Genomic DNA, 19,654 nt, shown 5'->3' on the forward strand with positions numbered 1-19,654 from the left:
CGGCAGGCGGACTCCCAACCACTGCGCCACCAGGGAAGCCCTCTTTTTTTTTTTTTTTTTTTTTTTTTAAATAAGTTATCCAGAATAGACTCAGGTCTTAGTGAAATGCCGTAAATGTTGACTGATCACCTATGTTTTACGTCGCCGTCACTCAAAAATGACCAGTCTTCAGAATGGAGTGATTTAAGTGGATATCACATAACCCTGCGATTTATATAAAGCTTTCTCCAACAGGCAAATTAGACTTCTGTCATTCGTTTCCATGACAATAAATTAAACTAATCAGCAGATTTTATTTTGCTTGTTCCTTTGTGTCTTTAATTTTGTTTTCTCGTTTTTTTCACCGTTCTGATATACTGAACAAATGGATGTAAAACTGTATCCCCAAGCTAAAATTGCCTACTTATCTCCGAAGTCATATTAAAGGATAGAATTTAGTATTGGGCTTGTTAGCTTTTAGAAGCTTTTAGGTACATGTGCTCTGCCCACCAGCTTTTAAGTGTTTGCGGTTTCTGATGATTCTGCTCAGCTACTTTTGAATTTAGAAATGGAAGAAATTTTTTTAAAGAAATGCTTTAAATATTTTAGCAAATATGTCATTTTTTGTTTATCATCGGGTTTTTCAGTAACATATTATTTGTATGACTGATAGAATTAACTTTTTTTTTTTTTTGCCGTACGCGGGCCTCTCACTGTTGTGGCCTCTCCCGTTGTGGAGCACAGGCTCCGGACGCGCAGGCTCACCGGCCATGGCTAACGGGCCCAGCCGCTCCGCGGCATGTGGGATCTTCCCGGACCGGGGCACAAACCCGCGTCCCGTGCATCGGCAGGCGGACTCTCAACCACTGAGCCACCAGGGAAGCCCTGGAATTACCTTTTTTGCTCAGAAGATGGTTTTTTTCTCTCTAGTGTTTAAAAAAAAAATCCTAGTGTAAACTGCTGTCTTTGTCAAAAAGCAATAATTTTAAAAGTGCATTTTTGAAATTCATATGACCTATAATTGCTAACATAATTCGGTATTTAGCAAGAGAACAAAACTTTCTCAGAGTAGGTTTGGGGAGTGGGACTTGGAGAATGAGCTTGTCATTAAGTGGATGAAAATGAATTTGCCCTTTAGAAGTTACTGTTCCCATCAGTTTACTTTGATCTTTGAAAAAGGACATTTGTCACCAGTATTTTCGGTTCAGTTTTTGAGTGTTGCCATCTATCTAGCTGACAGCTGTGTTTTATCTTTGATATTACAAGAATAAAATTAATATGGAACTAATTGTTTAGAAGGTAGATTCTATTTGCCATGACTACACATGACCTGTAAGTGAAGATACTGCCCGTTATTATGAGATGCATCATATGTATCTTGGACTTAGCATTGGTTATTAACACATACCATTACTTTATTAATTTGTTGTAGGAGGGAATAACATACTTGCTTCTGGTAGGCCAGGTTCAGTCTAGTCTTTCAGCTTTGCTCCTAGTTCCTCCTGGCAGATGCACACCAGGTTTCCTTTTTAAGGCCCAAAGTTAAACGATGAACTAATTAATTACGCAGTAAGCAAGGACTTCAACAGGTCCAAATTATGGGTTGTATTTTGTAGGGTTTTAAAAAAACATATTTATATTGACTTATAGTAATGACTAATTTAAATGCTTTATATATAGGTATAATTTTTTCTTTTTTAATATATGTATTTTTTTTGTCAAAGGAATAAGTCCCCCTGTCAGTGGAGGATGGGATACTTCAACCTGGGGGTTAAAATCCAACACTGAACCTCAGAATCAACCGGTAGCCTCTCCTAAAGCAATTACAAAGCCAGTTCGGAGAACTGTGGTAGATGAATCTGAAAATTTCTTCAGTGCCTTTCTCTCTCCCACCGATGTCCAGACCATTCAGAAGAGTCCAGTGGTATCAAAACCACCAGCTAAATCACAGCGACCAGAAGAAGAAGTGAAAAGCACCTTACAGGAGTCCTTGCACGCTGGACAGTCAAGAACAACTGAAGCCGCTGAGTCGAAAGTAGAAGACTCTCCTCCATTTGTATCGGGGGAAACTCTGGCAGCCAGTACTCTGTCTCCTAAAACTGAGGGCAAGCATGAAGAAAGTCTTAATAAAGAATCTGATACAAAGGTGTCAGCAGGACATTTGAAAGTATCTGAAAGTGTAATTAATGTGAAAACAACTAGGGAAAATGTATCTAATATGCCTACACAGCCTCTCACAGCGGAAACAAAGGACATGGCTTTGGAACCTAAGGAGCAAAAACATGAAGACAGACAGAGCAATACACCTTCTCCTCCTGTTAGTACCTTCTCATCAGGTACTTCTACCACTAGTGATATTGAAGTTTTAGATCATGAAAGTGTAATAAGTGAGAGCTCAGCAAGTTCGAGACAAGAGACTACGGATTCAAAATCAAGTCTGCACTTGATGCAGACATCCTTTCAGCTTCTCTCAGCATCTGCTTGTCCTGAATATAATCGTTTAGATGATTTCCAAAAACTCACTGAGAGTTGCTGCTCATCTGATGCTTTTGAAAGAATAGACTCGTTTAGTGTACAGTCATTAGATAGCCGTAGTGTAAGTGAAATCAATTCAGATGATGAGTTGTCAGGCAAGGGATATGCTTTAGTACCTATTATAGTTAATTCTTCAACTCCAAAGGCTAAAACAGTTGAGTCTGTTGAAGGAAAACCTGAAGAAGCAAATGAAACATTAATTATGCCCACTGAAGAAACAGAAATGGAAGAAAGTGGACGAAGTGCAACTCCTGTTAACTGTGAACAGCCTGATATCTTGGTTTCTTCTACACCAGTAAATGAAGGGCATACTGTCCTAGACAAGGTGGCTGAGCAGCCCGAAGCTCCTGAAAGTGAGCCAGAAGCACTTTCTGAGAAGGAAGATGTAATCAAGGTAACTCTAGGAAGTGGAAGGGGATTTTTTGGTATGCTTTTCAGAGATTAAATCATTGGTTTATTTTTAATATTCAGTGATGCCCAATGGTTTGTACTGATTAAAAAGGACAAGCATTTTGCAATTTAAGTGTTGTGTTAAGGATCTTAAACTTGAAGGATTATTGATGCTAAATTATTTGAAATTTCTCGAAGGCAAGTATGGTAGCATAAGTTGATAGTTCAGTATAACTAAGCATAAAAAAGTTTCCATCTTAGGCCTTTACTGTTGAGTCCTTATCACCTTAATATTCTCTATTGCTGGACTCATTAATTTATTAGTTTGCAAGGGACTATCTTCTTATGTAAACAGATACCTTCAACTCCTTTGCAGATAGAGGTGCTCAAACAAATCTAAATATTATATGATTTTTCTTATATCAAAAAAATTTTGCATGTTCACATTATTTGTAGCAAATCTTGAATGAAAAATTTGGTCTCAGATCATTGACGTTTTTCTGTTGTTATTAACTGCTTGTTTGTTTTTTATGTTGTTTTTGATACTTCCTATTGATAGCTATCTTAAATGAATAAGAAAGGGAAATGTCCAAGGATCAAAAGTGTTGTTTAGGAATGACAAATTGCTTTTACCTAATATGTAAAAAAGGAAAGTGGTGTAAATTCTGTAACATTAAGTCACAGTTTTCATTTTTCCTATGATTTTTAGGGGTAGAAATTGAGTTGGATCTGGAATCTTTAATAGTCTCTTCTGAGATACAGGATATCTTGAAGAAATGTCCTCTAAGTGTCATGTATTGAATTATTTAAAGGAAAAAAAGTGCCAGATTCTGTTACCTAGGTTTAATATTATTCACAAACAAAATGCCATGCTCTAGCTATAATAACAGTTTGAATTCCTAGAAACGCACACTATTTATTATTAATAATATATTTTTGAGCTATTGTTAGAAGGTAAGTGATTTCTAAGTTAATCTAGACCCTAAATCAGGTAAGACTTTATTTATTTTTTAGTACAAAAGGCACCATTCCTCCCCTCATATACAAGTGTATCACTGCTTCAGCAGGACCTAAGGAATAAGATAGTCTAACCATTCCTTTTTGCTTAGCTTTATACTAATATATTCTGGAGATTTAAAAATTATATGCCTATCGATTTTCTAAAGTTAATTTCATTTTTAAAATGCAGTGTATCATGCTAAAAATGTTGCATGTTACATGTTTGGGTCGAAGAATAATATGGAGAGACCAACACTTGTATATCCAGTACGCAGATAAGATTGAGAACATTCGTAGAAGCTTTGAAGCCCCTCTTTGATCTTTTTGATTGCATCTCATCTCCCTTCCTTTTTTAGTGGTCATGTACACTCTTCCCACATTTTTGCTATTGCAAATGAATTGCTGTAAATGTTCTTATACACTTATGAAAGAGTTTTCTCCTCTGAGGTACACCTAAAAGTAGAATTTTCTGCATGAAGGGGTATGTAGATCTTCAACTAGATATTGCTTAACTGTTTTCCAAAGCGTTTTACCAAACCACCAGCTAGGTGGTTGCAGTACTAACTTATACCCTCCTACCCACTGTGTGTGAGTTCTTGCTGTTCTGTGTCCGCTGTGTTTCCAGTTTTGTTTTTAATTCTTTTTATGAGATATTGCTGTTTTATTTATTACAGTGATTTGGTGGCCTTTACTTTTTCACCTACATGTAAAAATGGTCTTTTAAAGTTAAATGTTGGACTTTTGTGTATTCTTCTTATCCAGACAGTTGAGTTTCTGAATGAGAAACTGGATAAAAGGGAAGCTCAGTTATTATCTCTTAGTAAAGAAAAAGCACTTCTAGAAGAAGCTTATGATAATCTGAAAGAGTAAGTACTTTACAAATGTGAGTAATTTTACACATTTTGTAGTGGTCCATACACTTGGTTATTACTTAAGAATGTTTTTTAAATTAAAATGTTTTATATTTTAACTTGTTTATAATTATTGAGAATTGAATAGTATTTCCATTCTACCCTTAGAGATTACTTTTCTCCTCAAATTATCTTACTCTTTTACCACTGGCACTGAAGAGAGGTGTTTTACAAAACAAAAACAAAAAAACCTCTTGCCCTTTGTTATTAATAATCTATTAGTATTAGAGATTTAAAAGGTATATTTAGAGAAAACTGAGATTATAGTTTAAAAAATACTGAGTACTAGTTTGCTTTAAGGAGCTGATTAGTAAAATGTGACACAATTAAGATTTAACAGTGAAAAGTTTTAGTTACCTTTTTGTAATTTTTATACATCATGTATTGGTGACATTTTCCATTTCTAATGGGTTTCCTTTGAAGTGTTTTAAAATAAATTAAGCAGGTAATTTTTCTCTTAAAAGTTAACAGGCCTAAAATTAATCTGTTTTAGTAAGGTGTATGTTGAAGAGAATGTTAGTTTTTTTTTTTTTCAAACTAACTCATCTGTTAACTTTAGAATATATAAACAAGTATTTTCAGTCTCAGTATTATTTTAAATTTAGTGAAATGATCAGAGTGAAAGAAGAGAGCAGCAGCATTTCTTCCTTGAAAGATGAGTTTACTCAAAGAATTGCAGAAGCAGAAAAGAAAGTTCAGCTAGCCTGCAAAGAGAGAGATGCTGCTAAAAAGGTAATGGAAGTTTAAAATAAATAAACTCTACAGAGACATATTTTTTTGAGGAATGCATTATTATTTTGGTACGGGAAAAAAGAAGTAAGATTAAAAGGATACCATGTAGTATATTAACACTTAAATTTTAGATTTTTCGCACCTCTAGGATTACAGACTTTTGATACTTTGAAAAAAATCTAAGCCAGTATGTGTATAATTTATGTGTAAGTCCTTGCAAGATATATAGCAAGGATCTTTAGAATAATTTTTATAAATGATAAGTCCATCAAAATAAATAACACTTAAATCTAAATGGCACTCTATAAATTTAAAAAATTACCATTACTCTCATTTGTTATTTTTCCCTTCCGCTTCAAACATATATATATACAGATATATATATATATATGTGTATATATATATATAGACACACACTCCTTCAAGTCCAAGTAATTTTAAAATGAAAATTCCTAATGATTAGTGACATTGAATATTAGAATAAAATGTTGATTTATTCTAATGTAGGATTTCTCAACCTCAGCACTACTGACATTTTGGGCTGGATAGTTTTATATTGTATGGGACTGTCCTGTGCATTGTAGGGTATTTACCAGCATCCCAGGCCCCTACCTACAAGATGCCAGTATCATCCTTCCCTCCTCAACCCCAACCTAATCCCCCCTCAGTTGTGATAATTGAAAATGTTGCCAGACATTGCCAAATGTCCTCTTGGGAGCAAAATTGCTCCTGATTGGGAACTATTTGTTCTAATTCTTATAATTTGGAACAGTTGGCTGTTTCAGATATTGGTAACCAATTAAGGTTAGTAATTATTGCTTGTATCCCAAGTATTATAACATTTCTCAGTATTTGCCCTTCTGAGGTTGTTTTCCCCCTTCTTGACGAATGTCAATGTTAATATTTATAATTTTTCTCTATCTATTCTTACAGAAAAGAAATATGATATACTTCTGTCTGCTTGGTTGCTTTAATTAGCAACTTTAATTAGTATCATTTTAGACACTAATAATAACCTGAGACTATCTAACCAACTTAACTCTTCGTGTTCTTGCTCTATTCCATCTGAATACAGTACAAAAAGTAGATTTTAAGTAATATTTGTCTTTTGTAGTGCACTTTGAATTATAGATCTAAAATAGATCTAAACCAGTAATTATAGCTGGAAAAAACTTGGGTCCTACGTTTTAACACATTTTATGTGTACTGCCATGTATGAACCCCCTGCTTAGGATCCATAGGAAATTCAAAGGTGAATTTAATTACCTTAAGTGAAGAGTTTGCTGTTCTACTGTTGGAAGACAAATGATGTCAACAAATGTATAGTAGTAGTCAGTTGAATAAGCACTTTGAAATGGTATCATGGAGGATGAATTCTGATCAGAGGAACTGAGGAAGATTTCATAGAAGACATGACATTCTTACTGGACCTTGATGGATGAAATTTTGACAGTTGGAAATGGACATCAATGTTGTGGATAGTTCAGAGCATGGGCTTTAAAGATTCAAAGACCTGGGTTTAAGTTATAACTCTACCACTTTATAGCTCTCTGACCTTCAAAGTTTACTCAAGCTTTCTCAGTCTTAATTTTCTTATTTGTGTAGTTGAATAGTACAAGTGCCTCCCTCCCAGGATTGTTGTAAGGATGAAATGATAACGGATACAAAGCATGGTTTAAATACCTAATAAATGTTAGTTTATTTTAGCTATTTTTAGTTTCAGAGCATCATGAAAACCAAGTTTAAAATCATAGGACACGTTTCATATCACCATACTTCTCCATTGTAGTTTTAAAAGATATCTTAACATGTTTCTGCTGAATCTCTGCTTTATTAAAGTAGATCGAACCTTATGAAATTACGTTTTTTCTCTCAGTTCACAACGTGTTTGTAAGTGCGGTGAGTTTCAGATGAGGAAAAGGAATACAGTGAAAAATGGAAATATACGAGTTGAATGTTTCAAAAATAATGCTTAACCTGTAGAAAATATGTGTAGAGATACTCAAAAAAGAGTATTGTAAGTTAACTTCTTCTCATTTCCATTTCCATATTAAAACCTGTTTATGTCTGAATTCAGGTCTTCTATGTCATTTTCAAAGTTGTTCACTTACTCTTAATTAACCAAGGTAATATAAACTCAGGTTAACAGTACAAAACTTATGGATTCTTATTGAGAATGTGATTATTTGGATATGGAAAAACATTGAAAAATACGCCCAGAATGAGAGTAATGCTTTATGTTACTCATATTCTTTCTTTTTTCATTAGGAAATCAAAAGTATAAAAGAAGAACTTGCTACTAGATTAAATAGCAGTGAAACGGCAGACCTTTTGAAAGAGAAAGATGAGCAGATCCGAGGGTTAATGGAAGAAGGTATGTAAAATATTTAGTTGGTTATGAAAAATATTGTGAGAACAGGAAGATACCACGTGACTAGCTGCTGCTTCCTAATGAAAAAATATTGGAAGCAAGAACGGTTTGGACTTAAACATCAGAAATGGTAGGCAACAATTCATGGAAGAATGGGGAGCAAGATGTAGAGAGGTAGAGGTATAATGTATGTAGCTTTTTGTTTCTAGGGAGGTAAAAAAATAACTCCTTGAGAAATAGAATGTTGTGCTTCCCTAAGAAAGCTAACAGGTTTTAGAGCCCTCATTTAAACCAAGATATTTGAAAGTTATAATTCTGGAGTTTCTGTAGTATCTGAATCTCTAGCTTGGGTACTATGTGCTATCATTTTATTGTTCTGGCATTTGATAGTGAATTTTTTCTTACATTCATGTTTTAATTTTTTAGTTATTAAGTACTTTCTCTATGAAAAGATTAATAATTAACAGGGTTATGAAAATTAAAGATTCTTCATGAGATAAAACATTACAGTTGGACATTGAATTAATTTCTTTCTGTAATGTCATAGGAAGGAAGGTAGTTTTGGAAAGGATGGTTAAATAAATTTTTCTTTTTCTTAAAGTTTTTTAGTTATAAGAGTAATGCTTGCTACTTGCAGAAAATTTTGAAGTTATAGGAAGTATATGAAGAAAGAAAAAATAGATCATAATTCAATTTTATAAGGAAATATTAATTTCTTCTAGTTCCTTTTTAATGCATTTTATTACATTTTTAAACATAATTAAGATCATACATCTAATTTGCAGTGTTCTTTCTTTTACATTTCCCTATGCCGTTAAATGTTTGATACCATTATTAATGCCTGTATTAAAGTCCATTATATGGATATATTATAATTTGTTTTACTCTTCCTAAGGTTATACATTTATTTCTAAAATGTTAATATTACAGATAGTAGTGGGATGAACATTTCTGTACTTAAATCACTGCACTTACGTGAATTTCCAGAGTAAGTGAGGACGATTGGAAATAATCACTTCATTTGAAAAAATTAGTTTTACCCAGTTTTTCTTTTTCATTTATTCAGCTAATATTTAACAGTTAATATGTCAGATATTGTGTTTGATTTAGTAATAAATATGACACATTCCCTGTCCTTTAGGAACTTACAGTTTAAAGAGAGGGAAATATAGGTACACAGAATTATAAAGCAATCTTAGCACTAAAACACATGAAACACATAATTGTATCTCAGGGCATCTTGCAGTCGCATACTGTCTTGTGTTACAACATTAGAGACTGAGGGGACGGCTAAGTACATGGTTTCATAATTTTTAAAAGTTATTAAGAATATTAATATCAAATTTCACTTTGTTGGAATTTACTAATTTAATCAGGGAGTGAGCTGATGTTTTCTTTTGCTTAATGAACTTCTTTATAGAGAAAATAGAATGATTTCATCTATGGGTATATTCACATACTGCTTCTGTATACCCTAAAAGTATTTTTAAACTCAGAGCTGAAGAGCTGAAAGTCTCAAAGCTGAGAGTGCGTTACAGTGAGTAACTGATTACTTCATTACCTAGAGTCATCAACTGTTAACATCTAGCCACATCTCCTCCATATCTTTCTGCACACGCATATACTACCCTTCTGCCAACCACTTGAAAGTAGGTGACAGATACCATATCATTCCACATCTAAATTCTTTTTTTATCCAGCTTTATTGAGGTATAATTGAGAAATAAAAGTTGTATGTATTTAAGGTGTACAATGTGATTTTTTATATATGTATATATTATGAAATGGTTACCACAATCAAGCTAATTAATATATCAGTCACTTCACACACTTTGTGTCTGTGATGAGAACACTTTTAAGATCTACTCTTCTTAGCAAGTTATAGGTATACCGTACAGTACTATTAACTTTAGCCATCATGCTGTAAATTAGATCTGTAGAACATATTCATCTTACATAATTGAAACTTTGTACCCCTTGACCAACATCTCCCCATTTCCGCCACCCACTAGCCCTTGGTAACCACCATTCTGTTCTCTGCTTCTACAAATTCAACTTTTTTATATTCCACATATAAATGAGATCATGCCATATTTGTGTCTGGTTTATTTCATTCTCTAGGTTCATCCATGTTTTCACAAATGGCAAGATTTTTTTTTAAAGCTAAATAATATTTTATTTATATCTATATTTATATTTTACCTATATATCTGTCTATCTCTCTATATATAGATCTATCTATCTGTATCACATTTTCTTTATCCATTTATCCATTGACGGAAACTTAGATTGTTTCCATACCTGGGCTATTGTAAATAAGGCTGCAGTGAACAGGGGTGCAGATACCTCTTTGAGATACTGATTTCATTACTTTTGGATATATATATTCAGAAGTGGGATCAGTGATCATATGATAGTTCTATTTTTAATTTTTTGAGGAGTCTTCATACTGTTATCCATAGTGGCTGTACCAATTTACATTGCCACCACTAGTACACAAGGGTTCTCTTCACATCCTCTCCAATATTTATCTTTTGTCTTTTTGATAATGGCTGTCCCAACAGGCGTGAGGTGACATCTCATTTTAGTGTTGATTTGCATTTCCTTGATGGTTAGTGATGTTGAGCACCTTTTTGTATACCTGTTGCCCATTTGTATGCCTTTTTTGAGAAACGCCTATTCATGTCTTTAGCCCATTTTCAAAATTGGCTTAATTGTTTTTTTTGCTATCAAGTTCTGTGATTTCTTACATATTTTGGTTATGAATCCCTTATTAGTGTAGAGTTTGCACATACTTTCTTCCATTCTTCATACTGTCTCTCCACTTTGTTGTTTCCTTTGCTGTGCAGTAGTTTTTTAGTTTGATGCAATCTCATATGTCTGTTTTTGCTTTTGTAGCCTTTGCTTTTGGGATTATATCCAAAAAATAATTCCCAAGACTTAAGTCAGAAAGCTTTTCCCTTATGTTTTCTTCTAATAGTTTTACTGTTTCAGGTCTTACATTTAAGTCTTTAATCTGTTTTGGGTTGATTTTTGTGTATGATGTGTGATGGGGTACCATTTCATTTTTCTGAATATACATATCCCAATACCGTTTATTGATGAGACTGTCCTTTCCTCATTTTGTGTTCTTGGCATCCTTGTTGAAGATCACTTGTCTGTAAATACGTGGATTATTTCTGGGCTCTCCATTTTGTTCCATTGACCTATATGTTTGTTTTTATGCCAGTACCATACTGTTGATTACTATAGCTTAGTAATATGTTTTGAAATAAGGAAATGTGATACCTCCAACTTTGTTCTTGCTCAGGTTTACTTCAGCTATTTGAGGTCTTTTGCAGTTCCATTTGACTTTTAGGGTTGTTGTTTCTATTTTTGTGAAAAATGCTGTTGGAATTTTGATAGGAATTGCATTGAATCTGTAGTCTACTCCTCAATTCTTCAGTCTGCATCTCTCAAGAACAAGTACATTTTTTCCTTGACGAGCACAACATCATAATCACACCTAAGAAAGTCAGCATTAATTCAGAAGTGTATTCCAGCATGTATTGCATCATTTATCTCAATTGTCTCTAAAAATAACTCTCATACCTGGTTATTTGTTCTGCCCCAAAATCCAGTCAAAGTTTGTTCATTGCATTTGGCCATTATGTTCTTTTAGTCTTCCAGCAGTCTAGGATATCTTTTTCATGATATCAAAGATTTTATAGAGTCCAGTTGTCCCATTGAATGCCCCATGTTCAGGAATTTGTCACTTTCTTCATGATTAGATTCAGATCAGATTTCTAGTAAGAAATATAATAGGTGATATTGTGTACCTACCACTCCATAACATCAGTGGACTCATAATGTCAGGCTGTAGCACAATTAGTGATGTCAAAACTGAATGTTTGGTTAAGATGGTAACCAGGTTTCTCTATTGTAAGAGCACATTTTTTTCCCTTTGTAATTTATAATATGTGGGAGTGATTCTTTAAGACTGTAAATATCCTGTTCCCACACCATCCTTCTACCTAGTAACTTTAACATTCATGGCTTATGCTGTCCAAATCAGTTTAACATTGAATGTTACAGCATTGTGATTGTTCAAATATTCTGTCATTTTATGTCACTGTTTAGTTAAAACATTCTATTCACATTCTTAGAGAATCATCATTATTTGAATTTATACTTTTTTGCCATTGCCAGGAGAAAAACTTTCAAAACAGCAGCTGCATAATTCTAACATCATTAAGAAATTAAGAGCTAAAGACAGAGAAAATGAAAATATTATTGCAAAGCTGAACAAAAAAGTTAAAGAGCTAGAAGAAGAGTTACAACATTTAAAACAGGTAAATATTAACCATTCTCTGCATATATATATTGTTATTACTTCCAATATGAGCATATGGCCATGGTTTATAAAACATTTGGGATGATTTATTGAGGTATATTGTTTGGGAAGAAGTTTTCAAGCAATTTAATAGTGAATGTTGGGACTTACCTGGCAATCCAGTGGTTAAGCTGCCACGCTTCCACTGCAGGGGGCGCCGGTTGGTCCCCAGTCAGGGAACTAAGGTATCACATACCCTGCGGCGTGGCCAAAAAAAAAAAAAAAAAGAAGTGAATGTTAAGATTCTTCTTTGTTATTATAATACTTGAGATTCGTGGAATACAATTATTTCCTGTGGTGTTTTTTTATTGAAAAATACCTTTGTTTTTATAATATAGGTCCTTGATGGCAAAGAAGAGGTTGAGAAACAACATAGAGAAAATATTAAGAAACTAAATTCTATGGTAGAACGCCAAGAGAAGGATCTTGGCCGACTTCAAGTAGACATGAATGAACTTGAAGAAAAGAACCGAAGTATTCAAGCTGCTCTTGATAGTGCATACAAGTAAGAAAATGAACAAATGTGCAACTCGTTTAAAATCAGTTATCAGAGCAGGATGTTGAAGAAACACTTTTTCCCTTATCTGATCACTAGTAACATTTATAAACTTACCTATATATGAACTTGTGACTGGTTAAAGCAAGTTCGACAGAGTCCTCACTGTAGTCACTGTTTATTGTGTGGTGAACTCTTCCTCATTTTGTAGATCTCATGGAAATCTACCTGGAAACTTCATTAATTTGGTCATGTAATTAACTATATTATTTTAACTTAAAAATCATCTATTTAATTTTTTAAGAGAACTTACTGATCTTCACAAAGCCAATGCTGCAAAGGATAGTGAGGCCCAGGAAGCTGCTCTAAGTCGTGAAATGAGAGCTAAAGAAGAACTTTCTGCAGCATTGGAGAAGGCCCAAGAAGAAGCCCGTCAGCAGCAAGAAACATTAGTGATTCAAGTAAGCATTAGATGAAAAATTAGTCTTTAAAATCTTTGTTTGTGCTTTTGCAAAATATAGAATCTGTTAATTTGAATCAAACCTTATGTTGTGTTACATTTTCTTTATAATCCTCTTGGGCGTATAAATCCTGTTGGGCTCATTTTCTTAAGAGTACTGGATTGTGCCAAGCTTAATCAATTGTGTGTTTTTTAAACTGTTGTTAAAGTGATGCTTACATTATACCAGTATTGCTTATTTTTTGGGGGGAATTTCAGACTTATTTGAGAACACTATGAAATCTAGGGATGTTCTTACCAGGGAAATGGACGAATGCAGATAGAATACTAAACATTGCATATAATTTCAGGAGAATCTGTTTAACTCCTGAGCTCATTCATAGCATCTGTGGGAGTCCATGGACCTCAAATGAAGGAAGAAAACCAACATTTGTCAGGCTTTGTCTTATAAAATCATCATTTGATAGATATTTGGGTTATTTACACTTTTAAATTTTATTTTTATTGAGGTGTAGTTGATTGATGTACAATATTATGTAAATGTCAGTTGTACAACGTAGTAATTCACAATTTTTAAAGGTTATACTCCATTTTTAGTTATTATCAAATATTGGCTATATTCCCTGTGTTGTACAATATATCCTTGTAGCTTATTTATTTTATACATAGTAGTTTGTACCTCTTAGTCCCCTACTTTTAATTTTCTCCTCCCCCCTTCTCTCTTCCCTCTGATAACCACTTGTTTGTTCTCTAAATCTGAGTCTGTTTCTTTTTTGTTATATTTACTAGTTTGTTTTATTTTTTAGATTCCACATATAAATGATATTATACAGTATTTGTTGTTCTCTGACTTATGTTACTAATCATCCATGTTGTTGCACATGGCAAAATTTGAGTCTTTTTTTTATGGCTGAGTAATATTCCACTATATATATACCATATACTATGTATGTATACACACACACACACCATATATATATATATGTGTGTATATATATATATATATATATATATGTATATGTATGTATATATCTCCATTCATCTGTTGATGGACACTTAGGTTGCTTCCATATCTTGGCTATTGTAAATAATGCTGCTATGAACATTGGGGTGCCTGTATCTTTTCGAATTAGTGTTTTCATTTCCTTTGGATATATATACCCAGAAGTCTTTATACTTTTTGGTTACTATGAATAACGCTGCTATAAACATTAATTTACAAATATTTGTGTGAACACATATTTTAAATGCTCTTAGATACATACCCTTGGGTCGGTCGTATGGTAATCCCATGTTTAACTTTTTCAGGAACTATCAAACTTTTCCACAGCTGCTAAACCATTTTATGTTCCCACCAACCATGTATGAGTTTCTCTACATTCTTGCCAGTATTTGTCTTTGTCTTTTTTTGTTTTTTTCATTATAGCCCTTTTAGGGGTGTAAAATGGTATCTGAGTGTGGTATTGATTTACATTCCCTTAATGATTAATGATGTTGAGCATCTTTTTATGTGCTTATTGACCATTTTTGTATCTCCTTTGGAGAAATTTATTCAAATGTTTAAATCCTTTGCCCATTTTTTATATTATCTTTTTATTGTTCATTTGTAAGAGTTCTTTATATATTCTGCATATTAGACCCTTATCAAATGTAGGATTTGCAAATATTTTCTCCCATTCTATAGGTTGTCTTTCACTTTCTTCATAGTGTCCTTTGATATACAAAAGTTCAATAAATTTTGATGAAGTACAGCTTACCTATTTTTTCTTTTGTTGCTTGTGTTTTGGGCGTCACATTTAAGAGACTGTTGCCTAATTCAACATCATGCAGGTTTTCACCTGTTTCTTTTTGCAGTTTTTATAGTCTTAGTTCTCACATTTAGATCTTTTACATGTGAATATCAAATTGTTCCAGCACTACTTGTTGAAAAGACTATTCTTCCCTCATTGACCTCAGTGCACTTTTGATTTAATTTCACAGGGATATGTAAAACATTTACGTGATTCCAAAGTGTGAAAGCTGTATAACGAAATATATTAAGATAACATTTACTTACAACTTAGCCCCTCCCTATTCCCTTTCTTTGCCTGTAAATAACCATTTTATTAGTGTTTCTATTTGTAAATGCAAGAAAACATACATATCTACATTTACTTATATACCCCAACATATATATACACGCCTACACTTATACACACATTTGTTTGTATCTCTCTCATCCTTCCTACATAAAATATAGTTTACTATTTATACTGTTTTACAGCTTGCTTTACTTACCTAATAAAACATCCTGGTGATCATTCCATGGTAGAGCATAGAGCTTTTTAAAAAATTCCTTTTTATAGTTTTATAGTATATCATTGTGTGAATATACCATTCAGTCAGTTCCTATCAATGGATATTTGGGTTGTTTCCGATATTTTGCTGTTGTAAATTACACCATGGTCCATACACCCCTTGTGCTTCTGCCACTCCCTCACTGGGATAGATAAAATATTAATATTTTAAATTAAAAGTACTCGAACATAATAACAAAAAATTGGGGGAATGGGAGATAGAGAGTATATGGGGTTACCATTCAAAAAATCATCACCTTTTACAAGTCCTGCCAGTTTTGTGTATTAACTTCTTGTCCTTATTTCAATGTATCTATTTTTTATAATTGATATATATATATAATTTTATAGTATTTTCATTTAAGATTAAGTTGTACATTTCTACATGTTTTTTATGTTCATTTAAATTTTTATTGGGTATATTCATGTTGTATCCACATTTGCAAAAATAAATGACTGCTAATAGATATTAACAATATTTCTTGTTTTGTTTTTGTTAGTCTAGCTAACAGTGTAGAGACCATCTTTGTATGTTTACAGATCTGCTTCCATAGAGTAAATTCTCAGGACTAGGACGATCAGATGAAAGAATGTAAGAAGTTTGATGATTATGTTGCCATAACGCTTTCCAAAAAGGCTGTAGCAGTTTACAACCTGTGCAGCTGTGTATGAATATAGCAGCTAGTTGTTATAGCTCATATAGCTCCTATCACATCCTGCCTTACACTGCGAACGTTTATGGATGCATTGTCTTTCCTCCTATATTGTATGGCAGTGGCTGGGCCTTGTACATATTTATATGCTTTGTGTGTGTGTGTGTGTGTGTGTGTGCTCCTTATCGAGCTTTCCTAAGTACATATTGAATACATATGGCTCGGGGATTGCCTGAAGAATGGGATGTGTGGTAATCATATGTAAAAGCTCATTGGATAGTAAAGAGTATTCTACATGAACAGTAAGTCAACACCATACAAAATATGTAGTTAGCAGGAAGTTATAGATAATATTGTGATATTGGTTGTGATAGTGTTGTTGGTTCTCCTAATACAGGTGGGGGACCTTAGGCTGGCACTGCAACGTGCAGAACAAGCAGCTGCCAGAAAAGAGGATTATTTACGTCATGAGATCAGTGAACTCCAGCAGGTACTGTCAGAGTTTCCCTAAACACAAGTCTGAGATGCTTTTTTCAAGAAATAAAAAATGACTCAGTGGGGTAATGTTCTTAGAGTTGCGAAGATTACTCTCATACTTACCATTTGCTGTATTTTTGTGGCTTATGTGAATAAAATCAGAGTGGACACCTTAAAAATGTATAAGAAAAGCCCTAATTTTGTTTTCTAGAAAATAATTTTATCATGATGATATGTAGTATATTCAGTATTGTTTTTTCATTTGTAATGGCTGATTCGTTAATTATTATCAGTCTCTGATTACTGTGGGGCAGATAAGCAATGCCTAGTTTTTATGCTACTGCTCTGTTAATTTCAGTCAATGAACATGTACAGGAAAAGGGGGAGAAAATGCCCCTCAGATTGATCTTTCTGTTTTTATAAATACTTAGAAATATTTGGATGAGGAGGCAACTACTGGAAGGTTTGGATGGATACTCTTTATTATCTTAAGGTATTCAAAGGCTGTCTTTATCTTAGAAATGCTCTGTAAAGAAGCATTTATTTAGTTACTCTGTTGTGCAACTTAACTGTAACTTAAGGATTGAATAGTTAGAAAATAATTTAATAAAAAATCATTTTATCTTAGAGAAATAGTTTTTCCCAGAAATCTCTCATAAAGTTTCTTTGCTAGCATTTTTAGTGTTTTTATTGCTGTCAGTAGTAATGACTTAAGAATGTCATGATTCAGAGACTCCAGGAAGCAGAGAATCGAAACCAAGAACTGAGTCAAAGTGTTTCATCAACAACAAGACCATTGCTTCGACAGATAGAAAATTTGCAAGCAACTCTAGGGTCCCAGACGTCATCATGGGAGAAGTTAGAGAAGAATCTTTCTGATAGACTTGGTAACTGCTTTAGTTCTTAAGCTCAATGTAGAAGCCCTTCCATCTTGTTTTAGAATTAGGGTAATGGTATGAATTGAAATTCACTTGATCTCATGGTTTCATTTTGTGTCTAACTTGTAGATTTTTACCTCTTCTCCTCTGTTACATTTATTTTCTAATACCTTAATTGACTCTTTCAAAACATTCCTTACACGATGTGTCTGGTACTGTCTAAAATACTTCCAGGTCATTCTTACATTCATTTTTACAAACTATTGTGCTCAGCTGTTTTCTTGTCCATTGCTAAGTCTGACCTCATTCTAGCTTGTCTGCAGTAGTGTAGGAAGTAGAGATCAGATATGATTCTAGTCAGTGGTAGAATTCCAAGAGCAGATATAGGTCTAAGTTAGATTAAGGTCAAATTCTAGTAGACAGATGCTGTGGAGTCTTAAGATTCCATATTTTGCTTCTTTACAGAAATGCTCTAGGTTGCCCTTCTGTGCTGTTAATAAAAAGAAAATTATTCTTCTAAGATACTTATTCAAGCACAGACTATGTACAAATTAGATATCCCAAAAGCTAGCAAATGGTGAAAAATTCCTGTGTCCATTCTGTGCCTAAAATTAACTGTAATTTGAGAGACATCGTGGTGTAGTGATAAAAGCAGACGTGAATGGGTGTCAGGAGACTTGGACTCAGGGTTTTTATGTTTTGTTTTGAATCACCCAGTCAGACGGTCTGGAGCAAGACACTTACCTTCTCTGGGCTACACCCTGAAAACCATGAGGGGTGAACTAGATTAGTGGCTTTCAAACAGTATTCAGTAGATCCCTTGTATGTCTTAGGGCTGGCTGTCATGGTGAGAGGGAAGCTTGATAAGTAAGCTCCTGGGCTTCCTCCAGGCTGCTTTAATCAAAGTAGTGCCTTCTTTATCTTTATCTTTTTTTTTTTTTTTTTTGCTCCTTGTAGCTCCATGTAAGATTTTGTCTGGAAATAGATTTATCTGCTCAAAAAGAAAAATCACTGAACAGATGAACCTTCATATATTGTTTAATTTCTAGGTATTAATTTTAGGTCTATCATTTATCTTGGACCACTTTTTGAGACCCATTTGTTATGAAATATGAGATATCTGAAAATGACACCTTCTGAAACAAATATTTATTTAGCAATAAAATGAAAGCAAGAAGCCATTATTTTTGTGGCTTTTAATCTGGAGCCTACACAGCCTCAGGGATATGTGGTATTGTGCTGGAATGTAGGCAAAGCCACAGGACAGATGTACTGTATAATGCTATAAATAAGAGCATAGATACAGTATAGAACAGAATTTATACTGTAAAATAGAGATATTATTAGGTCTACTTTGGTGGGGAAGAAATATGAAAATTCTTGCCTTTGTTAAATCTCAGAATTTTATCCACTAGTCCTTTTTTAAAAATTGTAATCGTCAGTTGAGCTAACTGTAGATTCATATGCAGTTATAAGAAATGATATACGGGTTCGCGCCCCGGTCTGGGAGGATCCCGCATGCCGCGGAGCGGCTGGGCCCGTGAGCCATGGCCGCTGAGCCTGCGCGTCCGGAGCCTGTCCTCCGCAACGGGAGAGGCCGCGGCAGAGGGAGGCCCGCATACCACAAAAAAAAAAAAAAAAAGAAAAAAAAAAAAGAAATGATATAGAATGGTCCCTTGCATGCTTTCCCCAATATCCATATGTTAACACTTTGCAAAATTATAGTAGAATATCACAGTCAAGGTATTCACTTTGAAACAACCTTCTGATTTTATTCTGATTTCCCCAGTTTTAGTGGTACTCATTTGTGTGTATGTATGTATATGTTGTCTGTGTGTGTATTAAGTTTTATACAAGTTTACCACTTGTGTAGGTTCATGTATCCATCACTACAGTCAAGATATTGAATAGTTCTAACACCACAAAGCTCCCTCATTTTGCCCTTTAAAATCACACTTAGCACCCTCATGGCCCTCCCTCCCTGTCTCAAATCCCTGGCAACCACTAATCCTCCACTTCCAAAATTTTGGAATTTCAAAATGTTATGTAAATGTGGAACTTCCCT

At 33.9% G+C, this 19,654-nt stretch overlaps 1 protein-coding gene across 2 annotated transcripts in view; it reads left to right on the forward strand.

Annotated features, from left to right (window-relative positions):
• TMF1 (TATA element modulatory factor 1) overlaps nucleotides 1-19,654 on the forward strand; it is a 29,605-nt gene that overhangs the window by 1,596 nt on the left and 8,355 nt on the right. For both annotated transcript variants that reach the window (XM_007105914.4, XM_055079437.1), the window contains exons 2-10: nucleotides 1,704-2,908; nucleotides 4,666-4,769; nucleotides 5,420-5,546; nucleotides 7,815-7,920; nucleotides 12,106-12,248; nucleotides 12,628-12,794; nucleotides 13,090-13,246; nucleotides 16,632-16,724; nucleotides 17,442-17,598. In XM_007105914.4, the coding sequence (XP_007105976.1) occupies nucleotides 1,704-2,908; nucleotides 4,666-4,769; nucleotides 5,420-5,546; nucleotides 7,815-7,920; nucleotides 12,106-12,248; nucleotides 12,628-12,794; nucleotides 13,090-13,246; nucleotides 16,632-16,724; nucleotides 17,442-17,598 (2,259 nt within the window). The remainder of the gene's footprint in view (nucleotides 1-1,703; nucleotides 2,909-4,665; nucleotides 4,770-5,419; nucleotides 5,547-7,814; nucleotides 7,921-12,105; nucleotides 12,249-12,627; nucleotides 12,795-13,089; nucleotides 13,247-16,631; nucleotides 16,725-17,441; nucleotides 17,599-19,654) is intronic.

This window comes from Physeter macrocephalus, chromosome 18 (genome assembly GCF_002837175.3).
Source record: "Physeter macrocephalus isolate SW-GA chromosome 18, ASM283717v5, whole genome shotgun sequence".
In the NCBI taxonomy this organism is placed as follows: domain Eukaryota; kingdom Metazoa; phylum Chordata; class Mammalia; order Artiodactyla; family Physeteridae; genus Physeter; species Physeter macrocephalus.